At 39.0% G+C, this 19437-nt stretch overlaps 1 protein-coding gene across 1 annotated transcript in view; it reads left to right on the top strand.

Moving 5' to 3' along the window:
- The first annotated feature begins 707 nt into the window (after window positions 1-707).
- RASA1 (RAS p21 protein activator 1) overlaps window positions 708-19437 on the top strand; it is a 121975-nt gene continuing 103245 nt past the window's right edge. Inside the window, 1 exon segment of the mRNA XM_032335807.1 lies at window positions 708-2200. Coding sequence (XP_032191698.1) covers window positions 1677-2200 — 524 coding nt within the window. The 5' untranslated portion in view covers window positions 708-1676.

The raw sequence follows: 19437 nt of genomic DNA, 5'->3' as shown, positions 1-19437 counted from the left end.
CACCTCTATGAATGGACACAATAGTTTATACATATTCTAGCATAAAAGACAAAACAAAACCCATCTCTCTGGCTATATTTAGTGTGAGATTTCAGTTTATTGGTCATTTTTGAAACTATGCACAATTTTATGTGGCACTTTGGAACCTTGACATTTGCCTTGTTCAAGGTTCTCTATGCTTCACATATGCATCCCCGAATATGACCCGCCTTCTGCACACAAATGAGTGTTGCAACCCTCCTCTACCCACCTTAGTAGTACCTAACAGACTTGCGATGACACTGGTAAGTGTGTGTGTGGGGGGAGGGGGGGGAAGAGACAGGACAGAGAGGAGGTAAGATGATGTGAATGAAGAAAACAATGTCTATACTCTTAGAAAACCGACTTTACAACCACTATTTCTACCAAAATTCTTAGCCCTCCCCTTAATGCTCCCCTATTTCGTTTACTTCTCTTGAGTTTCGGAACGTTGTTTAAAATCTCTTTTTTTTTTTTTTTTACAAGTACGGTATAGTCATATAGTGATCGCTAGTACGCCACGAAAATAAAATAACAGTACTGCCTTTAAATTCGAAGCAATCTTCCTACCCCTGGGCCTTGGCCATCTGGGTTCTGCGCCACTGACTGAAGGTGTTTTTTCTACCAGTCAGGAAGCAGGAACTGGCTTCGCGGCATCTTCCTTTCCCTTTTTCTCCGTTTCTCCCCCTCCACCCCTCCGGGTCCCTCCCGTCTCTCCTGTTTCAGTGCCCAGCGGCCGCGTGCGCGGGGACCCACTCCTCCCAAAGCCCGTCAAACAAAACCCACGGAGGCAGACACGCGCCACCGCCCGCGCCACCGACCGGAGAAGCGGCGACGCCACCACCAGCTCTAGCCCGACCGCAACAGTGAGCGCGGCCGCGCACAGCGCGCTCCCGCGGCTTCCTTCCCTCCCGACTCTTCCTTTTCCTCCCTCCAGGCCCAGCGTCCTCACCCCCGCGCTAGCAATGCGGCTGCGCAGAGTTGCCCTCGCCCTCCTCCCCCGCCCTTCCTTTCCTCGGCTCCTCCTCTGGTGCCCCGCCTTCCTTTCTCTCTAGTCGGTTTTCATGAGCGCTCCAGGTTGGAGCAGTTCAGTCGATTTCCCCACTACCCCGCCCCCCTTCCTCTTTTCTCCCCACCCCTCCCATCTCCAGTCCGGTGGAGAATGAAGCGGCTGCAGTGGCCCCAGCCCCAGCAGCGGCACCGGCGGTGGCTGCGGTGGGGGTGGCCGGAACTAGGGTGGTGAAGAAGCGGTGGCGGCGGCGGCGGCGGTGGCTGAAGGAGCGGCAGCCGCCCCAGCCGCTTCCTCTGTGCTTCCCTTCCTCTTTAGTGCAGCCAGGAAGTTTTTTTACTTCTGTGCATGTGTGTGTGTGTGTGCGCGCGTGAGTGTGGGTGTGTAAGGTGAAGGTTTGGGGCGGTGTTTGTGCAAGCGTTGCAGGCGTTTTTTGCCCACTTCGCTTCCCGTAACCCGGGCAGCTCCGGAGCCTGGGCTGTGGCCCGAGGAGGGGGCGCGGCGGCGGGCTCTCTCCTTTTGTTGTTGTTTCCTCCGCCTGGGGAGCTGAAGGGGGGACGCGCCTGGGTGGGGCGGCTCGGAGCCCGGGCCTGGTGGCCCCCGGGGCTCCCGGGCGAGTAGGGTAGAGTAGAGTAGAGCGGGCTTCAACATGATGGCGGCCGAGGCCGGCAGTGAGGAGGGCGGCCCGGTGACCGCCGGGGCAGCTGGAGGCGGCGCAGCCGCGGGCTCGAGTGCCTATCAGGCAGTTTGTAGGGTGAAGATACCCCCGGCCCTGCCAGCGGCAGCCGTCCCCTATTCTGGGCTGACGGAGGCCGGAATGGCCGGGACTCTGGCTGGCGGAGCCGCTTTGGGGTCAGCGTTTCTAGGAGCCGGGTCTGTGTCGGGAGCAATGGGGGGAGCCGGACTGTCAGGGGGAGGTGCTGCTGCTGGCGTGGCTGGTGCTGCCGCTGCCGCCGGACCTGGAGGAGAGATGGTTCTCGCCAAGGGGACCACTTCGTTGCCTGCTGAGACTTTCGGGGCCGGCGGCGGATTCCCTCCTCTGCCGCCGCCGCCCCCTCAGCTGCCCCCTTTGGGCGCGGGCCTGGGAACAGTGGACGAAGGTGACTCTCTGGATGGACCAGAATACGAGGAAGAAGAGGTGGCCATCCCGCTGACTGCTCCTCCAACTAACCAGTAAGTCAGGACAGCTGTTCAGGAATTGGGGCAGCTGGCTCCTAGAAAGAAGTGGGAAAACTTGCCTCGTTCTTTCAGTTGAGATTTGTTCTGAAAAGTTTTGAAGCTTCGGGTTCCGCGCGTGGGTATTTAATTTGATCACTCATCCTCCCTACGGGCATACTCCCTGGCGTCTTAGTATATTTATTGTTACTCTGGGAAGATGTAAAGTTTTTGAGAGTGGGAAGCAAATGAAAAATGTGTATCCATTGAGAACCGGATATAGTTCTGCCTCTTCCAAATTAAGGTTGCGTCCTGGGATTCAGCCGAGTTTGCAGCTACCAAGGCAGTCCCAGTCTCTTATAACCTCTGTGTGCATTCCCTGTTGAAGCCAGGTTATTAGTAAGAAGCTTTGGAATATATAAGTGTTTGAATGAATATTGTATAGATACCATTTGAAACATGCACTCGTCAGAATGCTTTGTTTTTGTGGCACTGCAAATCCCAGCCCATGGCTTTGCAAGCATAGCGATGCTGAAGTCTTCGGATCACTTATGAAGATGTGGGTCAGCAAGAAAGGAAAGGAATTCTGTGAATTACAGGTGTGATTAAGGGCCCGTCCTCCAGTAGTATCTGTAATTTATGCTATAGAATTCCCGTTTATTAATATCAGTGTAATCTTTTATGGTTGAGACTTTGTAAGTACAACACTGAAGTAAAACAAAATTAACACTAAAACACTCTGTTGGTGGCCAGTACAGTGTTCTACTTGACAATTAGTTTTGACAGCATATTACAGAATATATAGGGCAAATGGTTTTTTCATACGTACCTTCCCCTTATTTGTTCCCTTCATAAGTGAACATAGGTAATATATTTATAAAGGTGGACCTTGATGAGAGGAAAATTTTGATGGGATGTGGTAATAGATGGCAAAACCGTTTTTGTAGATCCCTCACATCAGTATTATTTGACCTTTAGAATTTTGACAACCTTGGTGTGGTGTGTCAGAGGAAAAAATATTTGGTTCCTTTGTTGACAGTCACTCGGAACAATTGGAAGTTTTTGTTTGTTTTGGATAAGCTATGGAAGATTTAGAGAGGACTTACAAAATGAATTAGAAAAAGATTTTGTAATGATCCATTTTTGACTTAAGGCTACATCTTTTGATACTTAACGTGGAAAAATAAAATTAACCTTATTTATGTCAGCCATGGTATAACAGTATTGCCTTCCTTTTATATTGTTAATTAGGAGTTCAGTTTTTTGGTCTAATTTTATTCCAACTTACCATATTAACATCTTCCGAAGATGTTCTGGGAGTGTTAAAAATTTGCATTTTACAGCACTGTTTACATACCTTCAAGCCTTTTTGAAAGAATCAGTCAGTTAAATGTTTAAGTGCTCACTACATGCTCAGCAGTGCAGTTATAATAAAGCGTAACTTTTTATACTGAAAGAAGATAGTCTTATGTCAGTGTTTGTGACTGAATTGTATTAGACATATTTGGCATATTGTGGTTCCAAATTTTTTTTAAGAAAAGTTTATTTCGTAGAATAGTTTCACGTTCACAGCAAAACTGGGCAGAATATATAGAGTGTTCCCATTAAATTTTCAATAATAAACATGAATGAGTACTCTGGAGAAATTGTGTTTGTGGGAAGTCCATCGTGTGAGATTTCCATCATTATTAATATGTATTTGGGAATAAAAATAATACTTGTATGACTGTATTTGAGAATTGTTCATGTTCTGAAAAGTACCCTCCGTTTCTAGTATGTTCTTAAAATTTGTCACGAGAAGTACAAATTTCCCTCTTTTGTTTATCTTAGATATCAACCCAGAGTCATTGGAGGTAATACAGTGTAGTGTTGAAGGGCAAATTCTGAAGTTAGACAAGATTTGGGCTGTAATCCTGACTCTGCCACTTAGAGCTGTGTGATCTTGGAAAGGTCAGTTTCCCCATCTGTAAAATGGGGATAATAATGGTACCTCCGTCATAGGGTCGTTCTTGAAGGTTTAATGAGAGTCCGGAAGTACTCAGCACCGTACCTGGCACATAGTAAGTGTTCAGTATATGGTGTCCCAATGTAACAGTAATATAATCTTACTGTCAATAAATTGCCTACTGATTTTTTTGGTACAGGGACTCCCTCACTAGTAGTTATTTTAAAGAAATGTTAGAACTCCAGAGGACTGTCAGAAGTGATTAATTGTACTAAAAATTATGACTTCATAAAGGCTTCCAGCCTGTTAAGTAGTGTAGAGATGAAGTTCAGATCTTTTCTGTAAATTCTTATTTTTAAAGGGCTTTAATGACTTGGTTAAATAATGTCAAATCTTTTGGGGCGCCTGGATGGCTCAGTGGGTTAAGCCTTTGCCTTCAGCTCAGGTCATAATCTCAGGGTCCTGAGATGGAGCCCTACATCCTGCTCTCTGCTCAGTGGGGAGCCTGCCCCCCCCTTTTTAAATTAATTAATTAATTATTTTTAAAAGATATTATTTATTTATTTGACAGAGAGAGATTACAAGTAGGCAGAGAGGCAGGCAGAGAGAGAGAGGAGGAAGCAGACTCCCCGCTGAGCAGAGAGCCCGATGTGGGACTCGATCCCAGGACCCTGAGACCATGACCTGAGCCGAAGGCAGCGGCTTAACCCACTGAGCCACCCAGGCCCTCTCTTTGCCTGCCTCTCTGTCTACTTGTGATCTCCCTCTCTGTCAAATAAACAGATAAAATCTTTAAAAAAACCTCAAATATTTTTAAAAGTATAGAAGAAATGTTCTTGGACTAACAGTATTTACTAGTGAGTGGTTACCTTAGTTATTGGATAGCATATTAAGGAGGTTCGGGTCATAGGTTTGAGTCCACAGTGGTTTGTTACAGTAGAGTTCCCTTGTCATGGAGTTCAACCTTATATCCAGCGAGTTTGGTGCTGTTGGTCACAAGAGAGTCAAATGACAATATATAGACGAGAGCAAATACATTAATGCCATTAGTGTTTTGTACCTTGTTTTTCTGTGTGCATGGGGAGTCATTGTCTCATGTTTATTACTGAATGTTTTCATTAGTTTGGTTAAGGCCAGAAAAGTTTGTATAATTTTAACTATTTATTTGAATATTTTCCTTTTCTCAAATTTTGAGGAAATACATTTAAAAAGCAAAAAATTCTCCCCTATGTATTTTTATGCTTTAGAAGATTCCGTATTTAAAACTAACAGATTTGATTTTCAAGAGAGAAAAAAGTTAAAGGAGTTTGTCACTGGTACACCTTCTAATTTTATGGACTTGCTTTTAGTGGTCCTGCTTTCTTTGCTTTAGAGGTGAGGCTAATAGTAAAGGAGCATGTTCACTTAGTCTACCTTCAGTTATATGTAGAGATTCTGAACTATCAGCCTGCAATAGCAGGATGCGCTTAGACTGGATCCACTCCACAGATACGTGTATTGCTTTTTCTTGGTGTATTTGGAACATTTAGTAATCAGTCTCCACCACTTAAAAATAGGAAGACTTCACATTTAAGAAGTCTCACTATCTAGCATCACTTGCAAAATCACAGGATTTGGCTCTCCCTGGTTGCTGTTCCAGTTTGATTGTAGCTTGCTAGAGCTGAGTATTGGTTGCCCCATTTAGGTGAGTTCTGAGCTTTGGTTTGCTGTAGCCTCTGCTAGGCTTGCTTTGCCTTTGATATTATTTGCCTGGCAGGTGGCATAGATCTTACCTTGGACACAATATGCAGGCTTCTCAAGCCTGAAACTTGAAGGAAAAGGAAATAAGGAACATAAAAGATGCCTTTCTTTTCCTCAAAAAACATGTGACTATCTCTACAAAAATAAAATCATTCTAATTAAGCCAAATAATTATTAGAGGTGAATGTTAGGACATGTAGTGTTCATTAACTTTGTCACTAATTGCATTATAACTATGGGTGAGTCATTATTTCTTAGTAAAATTGGGAGGAGGTGAGAATTGCAAGGATTAGTTAAGTACAGAGTGGTTGCTGACCAGGACCCAGATTTTTTTTTTTTTTTTTAAACCATATTTGTATGAATAGTAGAACAGTGTAGTGGGTGCCTAATTTAAGGATACAAAAATGAGTAAGATGCCCATTTTCTCAATTCTCTCAAGTCCATAAAATCTTCTGGGACAGTTATAGATCTAATAGGAAGTTAAGTAAACCAACTACTCTCACTCAGGCTAGATTAAGATAAATATCATGAGTGAAGTATGAACAAAAGGTCATGGGCTTTAAAGGAATAAGAAAATTATATAATTAGGATCAGTAAGTCTTTGAGGAAAGGTAGCAAGTATGTTATCCCTGTTGCTTAATTTCTAAATTTCTAAACAAGACCTTATTGGTCCCCACACCCTTTGCCTAATGATTCTGTCATGTGAAAAAGAATTACAAGTTAAAGGAGTATAAACTTTTGACCCTTAGTGAAGAGTCTGTCCTACTGAACTCTTAATTTTATTTACCACTGGTCTGGAAGGAGGTTGAAGGAAGTTGAAGGAAGTGCCTGTAATTCCTGAGAATAAAGAGCACAGCCAAAGGGTAGAATTGGTTTGGATCATTGATTAGGCACTCCGGGGAAATCATGCAAGCATTATAGGTAGAGATAAAAAGAAAAAGGACAAGGGTACCTGGGTTTCTTAGTGGGTTCAGTGTCCCACTCTTAATCTTGGCTCAGGTCTTGATCTCACCATCTGTGTTGGAGTCCTTGGAGTCCTGCATTGGGCTCCACGCTGTGGGGGGTAGGTCAGGGGTGGGGTGGGGGGTGGGGTTTGTGTGTATGTGTGTGTGTAAGGACAGCTGTAAATTAGGAAGAAGAAAGGGAACGCAAAAAGTAGGCCTATCTGGTTGCTTTACTCCTGTCTATTTATTTATTTATTTATAAAAAATGATTTTATTTTTTTATTTGATAGAAACACATTGAGAAAGGCAACACAAGCAGGGGCAATGGGAGAGTGAGAAGCAGGCCTCCCGCCCTGCAGGGAGCCCGATGTGGGGCTTGATCCCAGGACCCTGGGGTTCTGACCTGAGCTGAATGAAGGCAGACCCTTAACGACTGAGCCTCCCAGGTGTCCCTACTCCTGTCTCTTTATTGGCCTATATTGCCAATATCTCTGTATTGTCTCTATATTAAGAAAATGAGAGCATGTCTCTGAGAGCAACTTTAATACCCAAAACAATACATTGGTGGGGTGGGACTTAAAATAATGATTAACAGTGACCGTTATTACTGCTGACATTTCTTGGTTGCTTACTACCAATCTAGAACTTTTCTAATTGGCTTACATGTGTTTAGTTACAACAAGGTTTATTTGCTCTTAATTCTAAAAGTTAGGGCTTGATGGGGACTAATCCATGTGTCATCTGTTGGCTGTAACATCTAAGGTGGCTTCTTAATTCATAAATCTGATGCCGCAGCTGAGATGGCTGGAACAGCTGGTGGATACCTGGGAATATGACTGCCTCTCTCCCTTCATCTGCCTCCAGGTAGCCTCCCCCCTTAATTAGCTTGAGTTTCTCCACAGCATGGAAGCTGGGTTTCATGTGGGAGCATTTCAAGAGGAGAAGCCTCACTGTGCCAACATTTATCAAGTGTCTGCATTCTTTGTGTTTGCTGAGGTACTGATGGCCAGTGCTAATAACATGATCCAGTTCAGATTTGATTTGGGTAGGGACTGTACAAGGGCATTGATACTGGCAGGTGAGATATGTTAAAGGCACCTAAGTAAAAACCTACCTCATGTGTTACTCATTTATATGTAATACCAGGTAATACTAGGATAGGAGTGGTGAGGGACGAGGTAGGGGAAAGGGCAAGTACTTACAAGTTCTTCCCTTAGGCTTAACATGGTAAATTGTTTTTCGTTAAATGATTCAAATATCCTCACAGTAGATTTGCTTCTGACCATTATCTTAATTTTAAAGCACATTTATGGAGTATGGATGCTGGTTATGGCTCATTGTTTGAATGTGCAGTAAGTATCCCATCTTGAAATCACCCACAATACATTTCAGTAGTGGGCTAAGTTAAAAACAGTTGTCAGGTACAATTTATTGGAAACCTCTCCATATGCCTAATCATATCTCAACAGGATTTGGGGTGTGATTTTAGGCATTTCAGTGATTAAGTGATTTTTGTGAGTAAAACAAACGTAGGGGAACAAAAATATAAGAGTATACAATCTACTTTGAAGATGAAGCATTAATGATAAAGAGAAGATGGTGAAATTAGCCTTACAGGCGTGTTGTACAGATACATTTTTCACTTTGGAGGATAGCTGTGGAAGAGTTTAAAGAATGGAAGTATTTGGAAGAATAAATTGAAATTTCATACCATAATCCTCTTTTACTGGAATTTTATAAAAAGTTTGAATAGGGGGGTGCCTGGGTTGCTCAGTTGGTTGGACGTCTGCCTTCAGTTCGGGTCATGATCCCAGGGTCCTGGGATTGAGCCCCACATCGGGCTTCCTGCTTAGTGGGGAGTCTGCTTCTCCCTCTCATTCTCCCTCTGTGCTCGCTCTCTCTCTCAGATAAATAAATAAGACCTTAAAAAAAAAGTTTGATTAGCTTTTGTAGTATTGGCGTTTGATATTACAGTCATGAATGATAACGCATAGATACATAGTATTTTAGTGATAGAGGAAACTCTCATTGCCCCGATGCAGAAGAGTGGTTTGGTTAAGGTCACATAGCTAGGTAGTGGTAGAACTGGGACAGAATCTAGTTCCCATAATTTTTCAGATATGTTTAGATTTGAGTAAAATTTATAATTAATTTTGCGGGGGGAGGGGAAGAAAGGCAGGGGTCCAGGATTGACTAGTCCTTTACCATATGCTGGGCACTTTACATAGATTATTTCTTTTACTTCTCACAGCTATACAGTAAGAATAGATATTCTCCTCATTTTTATTGTTGGGAACACTAAGTGATAGAATTGGAATTGTAATGTACATACTATACTTTTTCCTTTGCCTTGCCCCCTTCCAGTAAGTATAGTATATATATATATATATATATATATGTATATATATATATATATTCATATAAAATATACTTCAGGGCCAGTTGATCACTGGGTATTATGGACTGAATTTTGTCCCCCTAAAAGTCATAGATTGAAGCCCTAAGTCCCTATGTGGCTGTATGTGTATAGGACCACATTTAAGATTAAATGAGGTCATGAGGGTGGGTCCATAATCATTTTGGACCTTAGAAGAAGAGAAAGAGACATGGGAGTGCACATGTGCAGAGAAAAGGCCATGTGAGTTCAGAGTGAGAAGGTGGCCATCTAAAGTCAAGGAGAGTGGCCTTACTAAAAAGCACCTCTGCTCACACTTTAATCTTGGACTCAGCTTCTAGAACTGTGAGAAAATAAGTTTCTTTGGTTTAAGCTATCCAGTGTGGTTTTTTTGTTTTTTGTTTTTTGTTTTTTTTTTGTTATGGCAGTCTGAGCTGACCGATACACTGGATAACCCTCTCTCTTTAAAAATGGCTTTGGATGATTTTGATGTAGATCAGATGCACATTTACTACTTGAGAAACTGATTTTATTTCATGTCTTTCGCTGGAGGAAAGAAAAACTTCCTTTATATTCTTCCTTCTTTCCTTATATGTTAGTGATTTATATCTTTTTTTTTTTTTTTTGGCCATATGTATGTTGAAAGATGGAAAAATTATTTAAGTGCCTGTCTGATTCTTATAGAATGAAAAGATCCTACATATGACCATGGATGGTAGCCATGAACAGTCCTGTGGGGAGACATTACTCCAGCAAAATTTCTGTATTCACTGTGTTCATTATTGTAATACTCAGTATTACAATACGCACATTTTTGTGTGCGTGTGTATTTTTATTATTTTGTCTGGGTGTCCGTAAGATGAACACCTCATCAGACTTTATCAAGCTAGATTATCAGTTTATTACAAGAGCTATAACAACAACTTAAATGAAAGAGAAACATTGGGCAAGGTATGTGGAAAAGGGCACAGAGCTTCCATGCTTTCTCTGGGGATACCACTCTTCTAGCCACACTCCCACCTCCATGTATTCACCAACTAAAAGCTCTCTCTTTAGAAGTAACCTTTAAAAGATTAGTTTTGAAATTCCTTTTCTCTTATATATCTGTCTGAAGCATAAGGGAAAGACCTAAAGATTCTTTTAATCTGTTAAGGCTTCTTTGTAGGTATAACCCATTAGACTGGGGGTTCACAGCTAAGACACTTATATCACTTATTGTGTAGGCAGAGAGGCATCTGTGTCTATCTACCTAGCTAAATATTGATTTATTTCTTATTTTTAATTGCATTTTATTTTGAGGTAACTGTAGATTAACATTAGTTGTAAGAAATAATATAGAGTATGTGTCCTTCACCCATTTTTTTTCCCCTCAGTGGCAACATCTGGTATGACAGCCAGGAAATTGACTTTAATTAAATTAATTTAATTTAATTAAACCTTCAATTTCATTGGGTCTGCATAAAATTGTGTGTGTCTGTGTGTTCAGCATGCATTTAGTTCTATGCAGTTTTATCACATGTGTAGATTTGTGTAATCATCACTATAGTAAAGATACAGAACAGTTTCATCACCACCGGTTTTCTTGTGCTGCCCTTTTATAATCAAACTCACCTCCTTTCACGTCTCCCTTATCTCTAACTCCTGGCAACCACTAATCTGTTTTTCATTTTGCCCTTTCAAAAACGTTACACAACCCCCCTCCCCCATTGTACAGATGGAATCACATAGTATGTAACCTTTTGGGGTTAGCCTTTGTTACTCAACATAATTCCTTCAAGATTCATCCGAGTCATTGCATGTATCAGTACTTTTGTCCCTTTTCATTTGCTAAGGAGTATTTCATGATACGGATATAGGACCGTTTAGCCATTCCCCCACTGGAGAACATTCGGATTATTTCCAGTTTTTAACTATTAGGGGAAAAAAAGCTGCTCTGAACATTAGTGTTCATATTTTTGTGTGGATATAAATGGTCATTTTTGTCTGATAAATATCCAGGAGTGCAGTTGTAGGACTGTGTGGCAGTTGCATGTTCAGTTTTATAAGAAGCTGCCAATCTGTTTTTTAGAGTGACTGTATCCTTTTACATTCTTACCAGTAATGTATGAGCAGTTCAGATTCTCTCTATTCTCACAAGTGTTTGATATTGTCAAATTTTTATTTAAGCTGTTCCCATAAGGTGTCTAGTGATCTTATTGAGGTTTTAATTTGTATTTCCCTAAATGGCTGATGATGTGGAAGATCTTTTCATTTGCTAATTTGCTATCTGTCTATCCTCTTTGGTAAAATGTTTGTTCATGTCTTTTGCCCATTTTCCAATAGGATTGTTTTATTGTTGAGTTTTGAGAATTCTAAATATTACTCCATTTTCTGCTACGTGCAGATACTTTCTCCCATTCTGTAGCTTTTCTTTTTTTCTTTTCCTTTTGACAAGGTCTTTCTTTGAGCAAAAGTTTTTAATTTTGTTGAGGCTTAATTTATTAATATTTACTTTTGGAGGCAAGTCTGAGAACTCTTTACCTAGCATAGGTCTCAAACATTTTCTACTGTGATAGCTTTATAAAAGTTCTATACTTTAATGGTTTGTAGTTAAGCCTATGACTTATTTTGATTTTTTTTTAAAAAGAATTTTAAATTAAGTTTCATACTTTTGCCTATGGATATCTAGTTGCTCCAGCATCATTTGTTGAAAAAGTAAATTTCTTTCCTCTTTTTTTTTTTTTTTAAGATTTTATTTAATTATTTGACAGACAGAGATCACAAGTAGGCAGAGAGGTGGGTGGGGGGGTGGTGGCGCGTAGGAAGCAGGCTCCCTGCTGAATGGAGAGTCCTATGCGGGGCTTGATCCCAGGACCCTGGGATCATGACCTGAGCTGAAGGCAGAGGCTTATCCTCCTGAGCCATCTAGGCACCCCTTTCTTTCCTCTTTTGAATTGCTTTTGCACTTTCATAAAAAGTCAATTGGGCATTTATGTATGGGTTGACTGCTGGGTTCTCTCTTGAGTTCTCTTGGTTTATACGTTTCCATCTGCTGTGATACTCCTGATTATCTGTGTAGTCCTAAAATCAGGTAGAGTGGTTCCTCTCACTTTTCAAGATCGTTTGAGTTATTCAAAGCCTTGTGTCTTTACATATAAACTTAGAACAGGCTTATCCATATCTACAAGTCCTGTTGTACGCCTTGTTAAATTTATACTTACTTTTTTTGTTCGTTTTCTGTGGAGGAATTTTGTGAATATTATCTTTTTTATTTCAGTTTCCATATGTTCATTATTAGTATATAGAAATGTGATTGATTTTTGCATTGGTCCTGCATTTTTTGACCTTGCTAAAATTACATTTTAATTTTTAGAGACTTTTTACAATATTCTTTCTAATCTCTATGTCTTTTATTTCTTGTCTTGTTGCATTGGCTAGAACTTCTAGTACTGTATTGACTCAGAGTGGTAAGAGCAGACATCCTTGCTTTGTTCCTTGCTTTAGGTGGAAAGCATTTAGTATTTCAGCATTAAATATCATGTCAAGTGTACTTTTGTGGAGGTGGGTAGTTGGGTAGATACTCTAAGTGTAGGTAGATCACCTGTCCTCCTAGTTTACTGAGAGTTTTTATTATGAATGGTTGATGGATTTTGCCAAAATATTTTACTGAGTCAATTTATATGATAAGATTTTTTTTCTTTAGCTTGTTTATATTGTAGATAACACTTTTTTTTTTTAATGTTGAACACTCCTTGCATATGTGGAGTAAATCCCATGTGGTTATGGTATGTAATGTTTTTCAAATATTGCTGAATTTAGGTTGTTGATTTGTTGAGAATTTGTGTCAAATTCATTAGTGATATGGTGTGTATCTTTCTTGTGATATCTTTGTTTCATTTCAGTATTTGGGTTAATACTGGCCTCATAGAATGAGGCAGGTAACATTACCTCCTTTTCTACTCTTTGGAAGAGTTTGTGAAATTTTGGTATTCTTTAAATATTTGCTAGAATTCTCTGGTGAAACATTTCAGCATGGGATTTTTTCTTTTCTTTTTTAAGAATTAAAATTTTGAATTCATTTTTTTTAAACGGTTGTGGATTTATATTTATTTATTATTTATTTTGGTTGAATATTGGTAGCACAAACAGTACCTGACTAAAGATTTTTTTGGCTTTACGATGGTGTGAAAGTGACACACATTCAGTAAAAACCATACTTGGATTTTGAATTCTGATCTTTTCCTGGCCTAACAATATGTGGTAAGATTCTTACCATGCTGGGCTGCAGCAGCAAATCATAGCTCACAGTCAGCCATGCAATCACAAGTGTAAACAGCCGCAAACTCTAACACTTAAAAGGATTCTGTACCCTTACAACCATTGTGTTTTTCACTTTCAGTATTCAGTAAATTACACGAGATATTCAACACTTTTTTTTTTTTTTCAAGTAAAATAGGCTTTGCCTTAGGTCATTTTGCCCAACTGTAGACTAATAATGTAAGTTTTCTAAGGAGACTTAATGTAGGTGAGGGTAAGCTCTGATGTTTGGTAGCTTAGGTTCATTAAATGCATTTAAAAAAAAAAGATTTTATTTATTTATTTATTTGACAGAGAGAGAGAGAGAGAGAGAGCGAGCACAAGTAGGCAGAGTGGTAGGGAGAGGGAGCCTAATGCAGCGCTCGATTTCAGAATCCTGAGATCATGACCTGAGCCAAAGGCAGACTCTTAAGGGAATGAGCCACCCAGGCACCCCATTAAATGCATTTCTGATTTGTGATATTTTCAACTTAAAATGGGTTAGCTGGATGTAATCCTGTTGAAGGTAGAGGAAGATCTGTATGTGGTTGATTGAGGAATTGATTCATTTCTTCTAATTAATCTAGTTTAAGAGCAAAAACTTGTTTGTATTATTTCCTGATTACCCTTTTAATGGCTTGAGGGTGTTCAGTGATACTTTCTTTTATTGTTGATATTCATAATTTGTACCTTCTCTCCTTTTTGTTTTGCCAGTTTTGCTAAAGATTTATCAATTTTACTTTTTCAAAGGATTTCAAAGGTTTTCTTGTTTTCAGTTTTTTTTGATTTTTGCTTTTATTTTTTATTATTTCTCTTCTGATTGCTTTGGGTTCATTTTCTTAAGTAGAAATTTAAGATACTGATTTGGGACATTTTCTGTTTGCTAATGTAGCATTTCATCCTATACTTTTTCCTCTTGGCACTTTTTTAGTTGTATCCCACATCTTTTGACGTTTTCTGTGTTGTCTTTGCATTTTTATTCCATTCTGTTTCTTTTTTAACTTTACTTAGAGACTTGTTCTCTGATGCTTGGGTTGTTTAGAAGTGTGTTGTTTAATTTCCAAGTGTTTTGAGACTTACCAGTTGTCTTTCTCTTACTGATTTTTAGTTAGAGTCCATTATGGTCAGAGAATATACTCTTATGATTTCAATACTTCTAAAATTGTTTTATGGCCTGAATATGGTCTGTTTTGGTGAGTGTTCTATGGATGAAAATAAAAGTGGATTTTTGGCTCTTTTTTTGATGAAGTCAGTTAGATCCTTTTGGCTGATTGTATTCTTTAGAACTTTTAAATCTTTGCTGATTTTCTGCTTAGTATTTCTATGACTCTCTGAGAAGGGAAGTCTTGAAGTTCCCAATCATAACTGAGAATTTGTCTGTTATTCCGTTTAGCTCTATCAGTTCTTCATGTATTTTGCTTTGTGTGTACCGCTTAGGACCGTTAGGTATTCCTGTTGGATCCATCCTTTATCATTATATAATGGTCCTCTTTTCTCTCTAGCAATTGTCTTTGCTCTAAAGTCTATCCAAAATTAATATAGCCACCCCTGCTTTTGTTTACATGCATCTTTTCTGGTACTTTTTCACCTCTTATTTTAAGTGAGTTAATTGTAAACAGCCTATAGTTGGGTCATTCTTTCCCTTAAGTCCACATTGCCAATATTTGTCTTTGTTTGGCATATTTTAACTGTTTATATTTATTTTAATTTTTTTTGAAGATTTTATTTATTTATTTGACACAGAGAGAGAGATCCAAGTAAGCGGATAGGCAGACAGAGAGAGAGGGGGAAGCAGGCTCCCTGCTGATCAGAGAGCCCAGTGCCGGGCTCCATCCCAGGCCTGAGATCATGACCTGAGCTGAAGGCAGAGACTTAACCCACTGAGTCACCCTGTTTACATTTATTTTAATTATTGATATGTTAGAGCTTTTTTTAGAATTTTTTGTTTTAATTCCAGTTAACATACAGTGTTACATTAATTCCAGTTCCAAAATTACAATGGTTCAATAATTTCATATATCACCTGGTGCTTATCACTCCAAATGCACTCCTTAATCCCCCATCACCTACTTAATCCGCCCTCCCCCCACCTCCTTCACCTCTGGTAACCATTAGTGTTTGGTATTTGTCTTTCTCTGACTTACTTCACTTAACATAATACTCTCTAGCTCCATCCATGTTGTTGCAAGTGGCAAGATTTCATTCTTTTTACGGCTAAATAATATTCCATTGTATATAAATACCACATTCATTCCTGAGTCATTGAACACTTGGGCTGCTTCCATATCTTGCCTATTGTAAATAATGCTGCCATAAACACATGGGTGCATGTATCCCATTGAATTAGTATTTTTGTATTCTTTGAGTTAATAGCCAGTAGTGCAGTTGCTGGATCATAGGATAGTTCTTTGTTTTAACCCTTTAAGGAACCTCTGTACTGTTTTCCACAGTGGTTGCACCTGTTTGCATTCCCATCAGCAGTGTGGGAGTCTTCCTTTTTCCCACATCCTCACCAAGACTTATTGTTTCTTGTGTTGCTGCTTTTAGCCTTCTGACAGGAGTGAGGTGATATCTCCTTGTAGTTTTGATTTGCATTTCCCTGATGGTGATTATGAACATATTTCCATGTGTCTTGGCCATGTGGATGTCTTTTTTGGAGAAATCTCTGTTCATCATGTCTTCTGCCCATTTTTAATTGGATTATTTGTCTTTTGGGTGTTGAGTTTTGTAAGTTCTGTATGTATTTTGAATACTAACCCCTTTATTGCATATGTCATTTGCTCTTAGGGCTTCTGCCATTTTGTTTTCATTTTCTATTTTTTCTCATTTCTGTTTCTCTTCTCTCTTCTTTTTTTAAAAAAGATTTTTTTTTAAATTTTTGGGAAAGAGCTTGCATGCGCTGGGGGGAGGAGAAGAGGGCGAGAGAGAGGCAGACCCCTCAGTGAGTAGGATCCTGATCTGGGCTCAATCCCAAGACCCCAGGATCATGACCTCAGCTGGAGGCAGATGCTTAACCAACTGAGCCACCCAGATGTCCCTTCCTTTTTCTTTCTGTGTGTTGGATGAGCATTTGTTGGTATTTCATTCTGATTTATTTATAATATTTTTCAAATATACCACTTCATGGTATTTTCTTAATGGCTTCACTGGATATTAAAATATACATATGTAACTTACTGCAGTCTATCGGGAAACAGTTTATTGGTTTGGGTGAAGTGTTGAACCTACCCTTCCATTTTCACCCCTTTATTCTCTTACTTTGTAAATATCATTGTTTTGAATATTTCTTCTTTATACATATAAGGTAGTGTTAATATATTTTCCTTTTGTGCTAAAATATACCTGATAAAAAATTTACCATTTTAACCAATTTTTTTTTTTTAAAGATTTTATTTACTTATTTGATAGAGGGAGACAAAGCATGAGAGGGAACACAAGCAGGGGGAGTGGGAGAGGGAGCCTGATGAAGGGCTGAGCCAAAGGCAGATGCTTAACAACTGAGCCACTCAGGACCCCCCCCCCCATTTTAACCATTTTTAAGTGTATAGTTCTGTGACATAAATTACATTCACATTGTTGTGCAGCTGATATCACCATCCATCCCCAGAACTTTTCCATCTTGCCCAACTGAAACTCTGTATGCATTAAACACAAACTCCCCATATCCCTTTCCCCTAGTTTCTGGCATCAGTTATTTTATTTCTGTTTTTATGAATTGGATTGCTGTAGGTACCTCATGTAAATGGAATCATAAAATACATGACTGATTTATTTCACTTAGCATAATGTCTACAAGGTTTGTGTTGTAGCATTTATTGAAATTTTACTTTTAAGACTGAATACTCTTCTAGTCTGCCCCACATTTTGATTATGCGTTCACCTACTGATGGACCCTTGGTTTGCTTCCACCTTTTTGGCTCTTGGGAGTGATGCTACTCAGACAGGTACACAAATGTTTCTTCAAGTCCCTGCTTTCATTTTAAGTATATACCTAGAAATGAAATTGCTGGATCATATGGTGGTTCTGTATTTAAGTGTTTGAGGAATTGTCATACCATCCATGATAGTGCCTCTACCATTTTACAGTCCCACTGGCAATGCACAAGGAATCTTATTGCTCCACATTTTCACCATTACTTTTGATTTTCTGTTCCTTCCTCCTCCTCTTCTTCATAATAGCTTTCCATATAAACTATCTCATTGTGATTTTGACTTGCGTTTCTCTTATGAATGAGCATCTTTTCATGTGATTATTGGCCATTTGTATATCTTACTTGGAGAAATGTCGAAGTCTGTTGTCTGTTTTTAAGTTGGTTTGTGTTCCTTTTGAATTATAGGAGTTCTTTATATATTCCTGTATCAGTCCTTTTTCAGTTAAGTGGTTTGCAGGTATTTTTTTACATTCTGTGCATTGCCTTTGCACTCTCTTGGTAGCGTTTTTTGATGTACAGATGTTTTAAAACTTTGGTGAACTGTAACTTTTTTTGGTTGCCTCTATAATTTTTATTTCATCCATCAATGATGATTTTAAAACTTCGTGCAAAGAAGGATAGTCTATTGAGTCTATAGTTTTTACCCATATTCTTGCTTTTTCCATTGTTCGTTCTTCTTTCCTAATGTTACAGCATTCCTTCATTTATCATCTGAAAGAACTTCTTAGCTATTTTTGAAGGATACATTTGCCAGTGATAGATTTTTAGGTTCCTTTGCCTGCTTATGTCTTTATTTCCCTTTTGTTCCTGAAAGATAGTTTTGTCAGATATAGAATTCATGATTGACAGTACTTTTCTTTGAGCTTTTAAAAGATTTTTGTTACTTTTATCTTTTTACCTTTGTGGTTTCATATGAGAAATCTGTCATTTGAATTCATGTTCCCTTATAGGTAATGCATCTTTTCTTTATGGTTGGTTTTAAGATTTTTCCTTTTTTTTTTTTTTTTAGATCTGAAATGATGTGGCAAGGTATAATTTTTGTGGGTTTACCTGTGTGAAGTTCTCACTTGATTCTGTGGGTTTTTATCTTTCTCCCAAGTTTGGAAGTTTTCAGCTATTATTTTTATGAATACTCTTTCAATTTCATCCTCTTCTTTATGGGACTCCAGTGATACTGGGTTGAATCTTTTATTATTGCCCCATAGATCTTTGAATCTTTGTTAGTTTCCTTTGAGTCCTGCTTCTCTTTTGTTCAGATTGGGTAAATTCTGTTGATAAGTCCTCAAATTGACTAATTTGTGCACTTCGTAATTTTTACTATTGAGCCCATCCATTAAGTTTCTCTTCTTACTATAGTTTTCAGTTCTGTAATTTCTAATTGGTTGCTTATTTTAATAAAAGCTTTTATTTATTTATTTGAGAGAGAGAGAGAAAATGAGAGAGAGAGAGCATGAGAAGGGGGAGGGTCAGAGGGAGAAGCAGACTCCCTACCAAGCACTGAGCCCGATGCGGTACTCAATCCTGGGACTCCAGGATCATGACCTGAGCTGAAGGCAGTCACTTAACCAACTGAGCCACCCAGGTGCCTTAATTGGTTGCTTTTCATAACTTGTTTCTTGGCTTGGATTTTTTGTTTTATTTGTCTTTTTCACAGGAATTTGTAATTGATGAATTGTTATGGTGGCTGCTTTTACATCTTTGTTAGACAGTTGCAGTATGTAATTAATTTCAGTGTTGGCATTGTTGTCTTTTTACATTCAAGTCATTTTCTTGGTTCTTGGTATGATGGGTGATTTCTTTTATTGTATGTTGGACTTTTTGTCTAGTGCATAATTTTTTAACAATCACTTTTAAGATTGATGAGTATATTTTTATTATTGAAAATTTGGAGATTTGGAAAATACAAAGGAAAAAAGCATTCTTTTATTACCAAAGGTAGCTACAAATTTATTTGTAGATTATATATATATTATTTTTTACTTTTTATACATATTATTTTTGAAAGGAGCTGTATATATATTTCC

The sequence above is a fragment of the Mustela erminea genome, chromosome 3 (genome assembly GCF_009829155.1).
Source record: "Mustela erminea isolate mMusErm1 chromosome 3, mMusErm1.Pri, whole genome shotgun sequence".
NCBI classification, from domain to species: domain Eukaryota; kingdom Metazoa; phylum Chordata; class Mammalia; order Carnivora; family Mustelidae; genus Mustela; species Mustela erminea.
Note: the sequence above shows the minus strand (reverse complement) of the source record. Positions and strands in the feature narration are given on the sequence as shown.